The sequence below is a fragment of the Solanum dulcamara genome, chromosome 1 (genome assembly GCF_947179165.1).
Source record: "Solanum dulcamara chromosome 1, daSolDulc1.2, whole genome shotgun sequence".
NCBI classification, from domain to species: domain Eukaryota; kingdom Viridiplantae; phylum Streptophyta; class Magnoliopsida; order Solanales; family Solanaceae; genus Solanum; species Solanum dulcamara.
In genome coordinates this window covers 24,754,525-24,765,450 of record NC_077237.1, presented here as the reverse complement: position 1 = coordinate 24,765,450, position 10,926 = coordinate 24,754,525, and the positions used below count along the sequence as shown (strand labels likewise).

At 34.0% G+C, this 10,926-nt stretch overlaps 1 protein-coding gene across 1 annotated transcript; it reads right to left on the bottom strand.

Moving 5' to 3' along the window:
* Positions 1 to 3,028: 3,028 nt before the first annotated feature.
* Positions 3,029 to 7,760, bottom strand: LOC129887636 (GDSL esterase/lipase At5g33370-like). Its single transcript, XM_055962807.1, has 5 exons — positions 7,465 to 7,760; positions 6,216 to 6,343; positions 5,399 to 5,641; positions 4,209 to 4,461; positions 3,029 to 3,424 (listed from the first exon to the last, which is right to left on the bottom strand). Exons 1-5 carry the CDS (start codon positions 7,700 to 7,702, stop codon positions 3,189 to 3,191), a joined length of 1,098 nt encoding a protein of 365 aa, XP_055818782.1. The 5' UTR covers positions 7,703 to 7,760; the 3' UTR covers positions 3,029 to 3,188.
* Positions 7,761 to 10,926: the final 3,166 nt, after the last annotated feature.

Here is a 10,926-nt window from a genome sequence, read left to right as displayed (position 1 = left end):
CACAATATAGGGGCCGAATGCCAAACATTATCAACTCAACAAAACAAGTATAATAGGACTTCTCAAGGTAACAGTCCAACCTCCCCACACTCTAGTATATGAAGCCTCTATCAAAGTCTAGGAGGTGCCAATGACAAGCCTATGGCTACCAACAATCAAATTAAGGAGACAAAATGAAACTATATAGGGAGCTCAAGATCCTTCGGAAACTAAGAGGACTCACCAAGTGGCTGAAAGTGTGTGGATAATCAACGGTGCGTCGGTTGATAATCTCTGGTACCTATCTCTGTATCATGAAATGATGTACGCCAAATGGCGTCAGTACATGGAATGTACGAGTATGTAAAATGGCCGGATAAAACAAACATCAAGAAAACATCAATATCAACTCAGGATCTCAACTCATATATATATACATAACAACTAACTCAAGTATCCCAAGTCTAACAAGAAATGGTTTAGACGGGACCAATCACAAGCCACTCGACTCAACTGACTCGGAGTACTATTAAGACCTAAATGGGAGTTTCTCTTATCCGACAACCATCACCTATGAGCCAGTGATAGTACAACAATCAGACGTTGTTGCCACATTCGTCCATGCCTTGCCAGGGCATGAACGCCTCCCTAATCATGGATACCATTGATTAGTCAAGTCCTATCATTTCAGGACAATAAAATGGGAAACATCCAACTATAACAGTTCGATCCCACGGGAAGCATCCGACTTTAATGGTTCCATACCTACCTACGTTGGCGGCGTAGTTTTTAGGGTTCGAGTATGGACTATACTCTTACCCGCTTCGGTGCTCGATACTCCTCCCATGAATCCACACTCATAAGACTCCCTCCAATCATCTCAAACAAGCCCTCACGGCTAGTTTCACGTGGGACATTGCCAACTCATCAACTCTATTCTCATTTCAACTCAATTAAGTCATAATGGCAAGTCCCATTTAGGACCTCGTCCACTCGTCAATTCTATCCTCCAATCAACTCAATCAAGCCTCATTTAGATAAGCATTTATAACCTTTCCTTAGGACTCATCACAACTCTAAGGCTTTAACCCAACAATTCAAGTAGAATAGCACATTTAAGAAAATTGACTTATGCATCATAATCACATGGTTAAAGAGAACAACAAAAAAACATAATAACAAGTCATCTCCATCAACTCATACTAACATGAAGGTTTTAGGAACTTCTTAGCTCAACAACATCAACACCAATAAATTCAAATTAATAGGAGACGAAACTCATTTAAACATACACCATACCAAGAAACTCCATTCTCATGGACCTCTAACTTCAAAGCAAGAGTAGGGCACATGGGTGGACTCAACCCATGTTTTGGATAGCCTTACATACCTTAGTGAAGACTTGGAGAAAACCTTGATGTCGGGTCTTCAATGGAGAACTCGAATCTTGGAGCTCTTGGAGGCAATTCCTTGTTAGAAATGTAAAAGAAGAAGAAGAGAGAGAGAGACTACTAGGGCTTTTAAAGAGAGAGAGGGCTGAAAATATATTCCCAAATTGGTCAAGGATGATACATATATAATTTGGGACAATTCCCAAATTGCCCCTTCTCAAAAGTTTTGAAAAATAGGCTAAAACGCTCTTGGCGCGATAGTGGCACGTCGCGCCATTGCAGCGCCAGGTTGATTACGCCTAAAACCTGCACATCTGTTAGTGGTGCGCTGCGCCAAGTACCAAACTACTGAGGCACATTCTTGGCACGATAGTGGCGTGTCGCGCCTTTACAGCGCCAAGGCCATATTTTCTGGGTTCTGGAAATTGGCTTGAAAAACCCTACACACCTCGTAGTGGCGCACCGCGCCAGGGGCCAAACTACTGAGGCTTGTTCCTGGCGTGATAGTGGAGCGTCGCTCCACAACGGCGCCAAGCTCAGATTCCCAGCAGTTGCACTCCAGGCCTGGAATTCCTGCCGTGCTAGTTCGCCTTAGGATCGTCATATCTTTTGACTCCGAACTCCAACAATTACCTTCTCGGTGGCATTTGAAAGAAGACTCGATGACCTTTAATTTAATAGGTCGTGGGCCACCTAGATTGTCTTCTTTCAAGAGATAGGGTTGTTAGAAGTCGACCCCTTTAAACGAACTCATCCTAAAACTTAGCTAAGACGAACCTTTTGGATTTGATTTGGTCCTAGGGGTCCTTCACGACCCCACATCACCTCTAACGCTGCTCAATTTCTCAAAGACTCATCTTAACTCATGCAAATGCTCCACAATATTCGAATTCGACCCTTCCCGAATACAAGAAGGGTCCGAATCTTAGGGAAAAATTTTAGGGGTGTTACAAGTAGTGTCCCCAAATGTTCATCCACTACCAACTCATGTGGCTGCACAGCCAGATTTAGAGAACGACATTATGTTACTTCGCAAGCCAAAGATGCTCAGGATATTTCAAAGATTTTCACCGCCTATATTTATTGGGGCGATTGGAGAAGACGCCCATGAGTTCTTGACTACGTTCCAGGAGCAGCTTCATTCTTTAGTCCTTGTGGAGTCTAGAGGAGACGACTTCACCGTTCATCAGTTCCGTGGGACAGCCAGGCTGTAGTGACCCCCGTACGTGCAGTCCAGTCCAGCTGGGTCTCCTCTTATATCTTGGGACGAGTTCTCAGAGGCTCTCTTGGCCTTTTTCATACCAACGAGCATCTGGGACAGTCTTCGTGATCAGTTCTTCAGGTTGGTGCAGGGCTACATGAATGTCTTAGAGTACGAGGTGAGGTTCCATGAGCTGTAGAGAGACTCCGTTGCTTTGTACGTGGGTTGCGGTACCGGCTAGGTTAACACAGATCATCTGGCTTCAGCAGGTCGTTTGTTTCTTGATGTGGTGATTGATCTCTATTAACATTTTTTTTGCTTATATCTAATTTAGAATTTTGTACTACTGGCATACTTCTACACTTTTTTGTAAAGTTTCCAATAATGTTCATCACAAATTCAAGAAAATGAAAAGGAAGACATGGTAGTATTAGAAGAAAATATGCACGAATACAAGTTGTGAGAATGATCAACTCAATAGCACTAACATTTGACACAATATCCATCTTATTTTCAAAGAAGGAAAAAACTAAAAGGATCTTTTAAGACACGTGGACTGACTACTACATCAAACAAATAACATTTCCAGTGGAAATCTAAAAAAATGATAGTAGAATTTATTTAGCCTTGGAATCCATGATCAAGATGGTGCTAAGGTTCATTGGGTGCATGTAGTCGGTTGTTCCAGTCAGGATCTGTTCAACAATGATTCTGTTAGCCTTCTCTGTGGGGTGAAATGGATCCCAAAATGCATATTCATCTCTGTTTGGGCACAAGTTGGATAAAGGTGTGCACAACCCTATCCCATTGTATGGTCCTTGTCCACAACATGCCACCTTTGATGTCACAAATCCTGTCCCATTCATTTGTACACTAATATTAGCACTTTTATTATATTTCAAAAAGAAATCACTTAATAGACTTTTCATGACTTGGTTTTCTAGTTGGTAGTAAATGGCCCCCGTCAACAAGAACTCAACTAGTCATTCAGTGCCACACCTGGTCCATCACATACAAAAATAACTACCTCTTGTTTAACAAATAATTTTGGATTTAATTTGCATACAATTGACATTTTAAAAGTGTTTTACACTATGTGTATATTAACCTGTTGTAGCAAATACTTGCCCTATTTTCTGGGTTATTCTCCACTTATCATGAACAATTACTTGTATTTGTTTTTTAGGTGAAGCCTGATAGTGTAAAATTTGGAATATACTAATAGTGTATAAAAGTTAGGAGGGGTTGCTCAGATGGTAAACACCTCTATCTTCAACCCTTGGAGGATAAGGTCCGGGGTACCAAACCTTTATTGAAGAAAAAGAGCTCTTGTGAGTTTGAATTATTAAAGGAGCAACAAAGGTGAAAATTCTAATAAGGGAGCTATAAAATATAAAACGTTGACAAATTCCTCCAACCCTATAAGAACTATTATTACCTTTAACCCATGCTGTCATTAATTATAACAGTAGACGTTAGAAAGGACTAAAAAATGCGAGACATCATTTAAAGCCTAGGAATTAAGAAGCCTACTTATTTTGCTACAGCCTATTATTACTCTCATCTAAATTTTTTTTTATGCTAACAATGACAAAAGTAAGTAAATAATAATAATTATGAAGGGTTAAATTATGTACCAAAAGCTTGAGGATCAGTAATGAAGTCCAAGTGCATTTGATTTGTGTTTGCTGCAACGAAAACATGGCTGCCTATTTCACTGTTGAGGCCATTAAGCATTTCAACTAGCTGTGGATTGAACAATACTGCTGCTTGCTGCAGTTCATCAGCGCAGTTGCCATCCCGGCTTCTTTGGGCTAATTCCGCGGGCACACAACCTAGTGGCCCTGTCCCCGTCACAATAACTCTACGAGCTCCTAAGCTGTGGAGTTTCTGCATCATAAAATTACATTATCAGTATTTATAATTTTAATTCATTGGTAAATTATTAGAGATTCATGTTGCTTTAAGATAGATCCTTAAATTCAATAATAAAAAAGGTTGTCTTTACGATGTGCTACATAAAATGACTTGAACTATATATAATGGCACAGCTAAGAATTGTACAATAATTAATTACATGCATGATTTATTTTCCCTTTAAAGTAGGTCTGCACTGGTTCAACGTCTACTGAATCCTCTATCCTTCTTTGTATCGCCCATACTTATACTCAAATGCTATAGATTATTTCCTCTTCCTTGAATGTTCCCTTTCATAAATTTCAAAATTATAGTCTAGTTAGTTTAATTTCTCTTAATTTTTGTTGCCTCCCATTGAAACTCAAAATTTAATGACATCCTCGATCCCATTTCACATACATCAAATATTTGGTTTACATTCTTCTAATTAATATGAAATAAATTACTACCTCCGTTCCTTTTTAGTTGTCATTTATACTAAATATATTTATTCCAAAATAATTATCAATTTAAACAATCAAGAAAGAATTAAATATTTCTTTTCAGCTTTGCCCTTAGGATTAATTATTTTAAAATTAACAGACGTAAATAAATAAAGATTAGACTAAATAAGGAATATGTTAGTCAAACTACACTCCTAATTAATTTTTTTCTTTAAGTATTGTGCAAAACCTTATTCATGACAACTAAAAAAACATGGAGAGCATATATTTTGTTTCTCTTTATTGATAGTAGTCTTGATAAAACATATTTATTGTAAAAGAAATATCTGTAAGACGGACAAATGTGCCGCTAAACTAGCAAATTCTATCAAAAAAAATGGATAAAATTAACATCTGGAGAATACTCATTATGCGCGTCAAAAAGTAATATATATATGCAGTAGGAATTAAGAAGAATTAATTGTTACCGCAAGAACATTTTTGTACTCGGAGATGACATAGGAGACATAATCTGGAAGAGTATATTGGCGAGATCTAACAGAAAAAGGGACCAAATAATAGTTGTTGACAAAATCATTGCCACCAAGTGTAATTAGAACTAGAGCCTCCTCCACCACTTGCTTTGCCTTTTCACTTCCTATCAAAGCCCCAACTCTTTTTTGGTACTCGGCAAAGTACTCCAGCTGTTGCCCAATCCTTATAATGTTTACCTGAAAAACATTCTACAGATCACAAACCTATCTATCTACTGCACAACAAAAACGACATAAAAATATATCTTATTCACTTTTTTTGTCCACTTCTTTATTTTGGTTATAAATATTTTTGTAAAATTTATATATTTGAAAATAATAGGTATGATAAGTCAAAATCATTTTACCTATAAATAAAAGTAGGATAAAATGTGTCTTCTCTATTACAATTTATATGATATTAGAGTACTCATACTTCTTAATTTTGATAATGACATTGAATTTTTAAGTTTTTCTTTTTAAGAATAAAATTTATCTATTTGAAAACTATGATGTGATAAAACTATGTAAAATTTATGTGATATTAGAGTACTCATTTGAGTCTCAAAATTCGAATATGATGTCACAGAGGGATCGGAGTACGTACTAGTATTTTATTCCTGAATATTAAAGAAGAATATTAGCCAATTAATAAACCTAAATTTACAGTAATATAAACTTGTAAATAAATCATTAAAAACTACAAAATCAATTACACTTGCAAATTCAATAATGGTTTTGAATGGATTTTAAAAATAAAAGTAAAGCTTACAAATTGAATTCCAGTGTCATTAAGTACGCCAACCCCAGCAGAAGCAAAGTTGGCACCAACAAGAAGCTTTTCCCCTTGAAGCTCCGGACTCAAGTATGGCAATGGAGGCTCTGCCCCAAGTTTTTCACCTAATAATTACGTTAAAAAGGACAAAATATATTTTAATAAATAATCATCTATAAGAAGGTAAAAAAAAAAACGTAAGACAAAATGGATAATCATATAGCAATGCGCGGAGTAAAAATTTACCGAAGAAAATAGAGGAAAACTAATTTATTTGGACTCCCATAAAGAGTGCCTTCTTCGTATACAAAGCTTCCGTTTTAAAATTTGAGTTCTTTGAAGTTATGATTTTTAAATTTTAAAATTGTGTTTAGACATGCATTTTCTTACAAAAAATTTGAACTTATGTGACGTAAAGTGAAATTTATCCCAAAAACGAATCCATACCAATATTTAAAACTTGAAATTTTTTAAAGACAATTTTAAAATCTTGTCTAAAATTTATGGTGAAGATAAATTTTTCAAATTCTAACCCAAAATCTAAGTCCAAACGCTAGCTAAATATTCCTGTGTGTTCTTTATTTTCGTGATATATAGTCCCTTTCTATTTATTTTTTTGCAATTAATATGAGAATTTTTTAAAAAAAACGAATTGTGACTATTGAGACTCGAGCTTGCGACCGCACCATGGAATTGTTGTTTCTTGATCCCGAAATTGTGCTATCACCACGTGTGCCTGATCCAGAATAATTTTGCATGCATGCACACAGCAGCACCAAATGTGAAAAATGATTTGCCAGTACTAGTAAAATGGGGAAAGAAGAAAATATTTTGAAGGTTGTAAATCTTCAATTCCTATTATAGAAACTAAAAATAAGTTGGACTTAACGCGTGTTAAGAATTCCCATGCCAAGAAAGGATGGGATGTAAAAAAAAAAAATAGACGTTGGATTTAACTCACACTCCAAAAGTTAATAATTAAGTTCTAGGATGAAAATTGTCTAAGTCCGTATAATAAGGAGACCAATTGTCCATCCCTTTTCCGACGTGGTACTTCTTAACATAATGATGTGTATTTTGGAATGCAATGCAAACTACAAAGTAGAGAAAGGGCCATAGAAGTCTTGTCTGGCCATATATATATATATATATATATATCATCAAGCCTAATGATACTAATAATGACTGAAATTAATGTGTAGTATATGTTAATTAAAAAAAGAGAAGAGAGGAATATATGAGTTACTGATAATGTCAGGAATGTTAAGGCCATTAGAGAATCGTCCAGTGGGACGGTGAGTTGGATAATCAATGCCATAAGGAGGTGAATCAGCACGAGCACTTGTAGCCAAGTAGTTGTTGTTTCCATTATCAACCAATGAATCTCCAAACACAAAAAATGCTCTTTCAGCGCCCTCTACCACCCATGCTCCATTTCCTAATACCATCATCATCATCAAACTAATAACAACAATGGAAGCCATTGAACTAGTACCACCTAGCTATATCAAATTAAGAGCGAGAGAAAGAAACTAAATGAAGTGTGCTAATTGAGACAGAAGAGTTGTCTTTATATATACATTGAGGGGGTAAATTAAATAAATAAATGCCTTTGGATGTTTGGTGTTATAATATAAAAACTAACTAGTTAAGAAAAGGATCACAACAACTTTCGATTGGGATAATCAATGTAGACAGTTGTTTAGCAGGGGTGATTAAATGCATTTTCAATCATTCACCTCAAAGAGTTTTTTTTTTCTTTTCTTTTTTAGTTCAACTTCTTATACACTTAACAATAAACAATATATAATTTGACACAATAAATCAAGTGAAAAAATACATGTAATCATTCATAAAATGTGATCATAATAATAACCTGCTGAAAGTAAAATAAATCTGCTATAGCAAATTAATTATATTGATGATGTAAAATTATATACAGAATTGCGATATTTTAAGTTAAATCATGTTATACAGAATAATTTGCTGGTAACACGAATTGTGTCATATTTTCACTTTTCCCGTCTTGGTTAGTCAAATGTAGGAAGTGGGTATGAGTATGACTATATATGTGAATCCATTACTTTGTTACTTAAAATTGAATAATTGTGCCGTTTGCCTGATGTTGTTGCTAACGACGGTTCAAAGTACAAATCAGTTAAAACGGCCACCTCAACAGTAATATTGATTATTCACCAGTGACCGCATAGTCATATATTGTTTGTACGTAATTACCTTATAAATAATTCAATTAGCATTACTGATGTATAAAACTTAAACTTTATCTTACCATTCTCAAAGATTTATGAATTCCTTTTCAAAAAGGTTGTTAGAAAGGCATTAAATAGCCAGTATGTACAGATGTGCAAAATTGTATCACCGAACTTACCTTAAGAAATTTAACTTGACTTATTCAATTCACGATCGTATGTTAATGTAGAAAATCCTACAGGAGATATATAAATAATTCCTTTGTTGAGGGAAGAATAAGGAAATGGAATTTCTTGGCCATTTATATTATGATATGCTATGTATGTTTAAAAATGAAATGTCATACAAAATGTCATAAAACTTTTTAAAGCATTACAAGTGAAAGTGTCATAATCCCCCTTACCAATCTCCACCTCTGCTAACGGAATACTGTTTTTAGCAATATTATTGTTTATACTTGGAAAGTATACGGAGAAAGTATTAAAGGATATGGTGGAGTTGTTTGAAATATATCTACTTTTTAACATAGATTTTGAATTTGAAACCTGTAAATTGAGAACTTCTTGGGAACTGATTTAGAGGATTTGCTCAACAAAAAATTGAATTGAATTAATTTAACTATTTTAATTTCTTTGTTCACTTTTACTATTCACATTTGAAATTGACACATTCATTAAGAAAATAATAATTTATATGATTATTTTAATTCACTAATCCTATTAATTGATGTCTAGTATTAGGCCTTAGAAAATAATTTGGAAAATAAGTTACCCGTCATTAATTTCAAGGGTAAAACATAAAAAAAAAATTAGTTTTTTTTGATATGTTAAAAATGAAAAATAAAAATCTATTTTTAAAATATTAAACAAATAAAAATGAACGCATGGAACGGATGGAGTAATAAATTTCGAATCACTTTAAAAACAAAAATATATGTATGGAGAAACCAATTGTGGTTTTACTAGCTAATTGCATGTGGAAGGATTTTGGAAATTAAATTTATTATTAGAAGAAGAAGACGAAGATGATGTAAGAAGCTAAGACAGTTAAGAGTGTATTAAATTATTGCTAATATAATTTGTGATTAATTGGAAGTTAGTGACTATTTTCAAAGGTGCATTAATGGGTTAATTTGGAAGAGAGCTTCAAAAACAGCTAATAATTTTATTTTTATCTTGACCGAACACCGCTTTCTTTTAATTCCCATGTGCTTTCCTCTACCTTCAACACTATCAACAGTTCCATTTATTTCACTCTTCAATTTTTTTTTTCTATTTACCCAAAAATATCTCTTCTATAAAAATGACGACAATATTTAATTAGTACTGTATTTTTTCCCCAGTAATTAGTATGGCCTAAGTAAATTGTTGGAAGTTTTTAAAAACTTTTAAAAAGAAGTGAATTTTTTATAGTTCTAGAAGATTGTAAGGATTTTTTTTCTTTCCATATTTACTCTTTTTTTAAAAAAATCAGTCCTTAACTATATATTTTTCTAGGAAAATAATTTGAAAATTGTAATCAAAAAGATAATAATGGAAAGTAGTCTTTAACTTACGTCCTTAATTTTTTTTTAAAAAAGTGTGTCATACTCCAACAATTCATGACTTAATATAGAGCAGAGGGAGTATTGTAATATCTCTTCTATAAAAATGACGACGTCATTTAAATAGTATTGTATTTTTTTTTCAGTAATTAGGATTCCCTCTTGACCATATTAAGTGAATTGTTGATATATATATATATATATATTTTATTTTATTTTTATTTTTCTAAAGAATTTTTTTTTCATAATTCAAGAATATTATTGGATTTTTTTTTCATAATTATCCTTGACTATTTTACATTTTTTCAAGGAAAATAATATGGGAATAATCCAAAAGTTAATAGTGGAAAGTTGTCTCAACTCACATAGGGGTGTGATTACACTTGCTTTATCCCACCAAGACAAGTCCGCCTAAAACTCAATGAAGCAGATAAATGCAAGAGATAAAATGGAAATGAAATCTCAACTATAACGAAGCATGCAGAACTTAATTTAACTATGAATACCCCAAAATTTGGTTTTCACGTGTACAAGTCACTAATGAATTACAAAAGATACGAAAGGAAATACAATTCTCAAATGTCTCTATCTCAAAAGTAGGACCAAAACATAGTAAGAGTAAGAGGTGTCCGCCTAGATGATGTAACAGCTACATCATCAACTCTAGATGATAAGCCTCATATACAGAAAGGAGTAGGGAGGAACCATAAGGGTCCGAGATCGTAATCTACACAAGTGTAGAAGAAAGTAGTGAGTACCAAACAACACGGTTCTCAGCAAGAAAACTACTAAACACAAAGTAAAGCTATATAGAACAAGACTACTCCTGTCATATCAATCGAACCTCCACAACTACAACCTGCATATAAATCAGCCGAACCTAACAGTTCATAATTCAAGTAGTACATAGGTCAATAGAGACATCTTCAACATCACACCTACACCATATCAATA

Excerpts from the sequence above, each read along its gene's own strand:
- LOC129887636 (XM_055962807.1), bottom strand. The coding sequence starts at position 7,702 with ATGGCTTCCATTGTTGTTATTAGTTTGATGATGATGATGGTATTAGGA. Across the intron at positions 5,642-6,215 it reads ATGACACTGGAATTCAATTT|GTAAACATTATAAGGATTGG; the intron begins GTAAGCTTTACT and ends AATGTTTTTCAG. Across the intron at positions 4,462-5,398 it reads AGTACAAAAATGTTCTTGCG|AAACTCCACAGCTTAGGAGC; the intron begins GTAACAATTAAT and ends TTTATGATGCAG.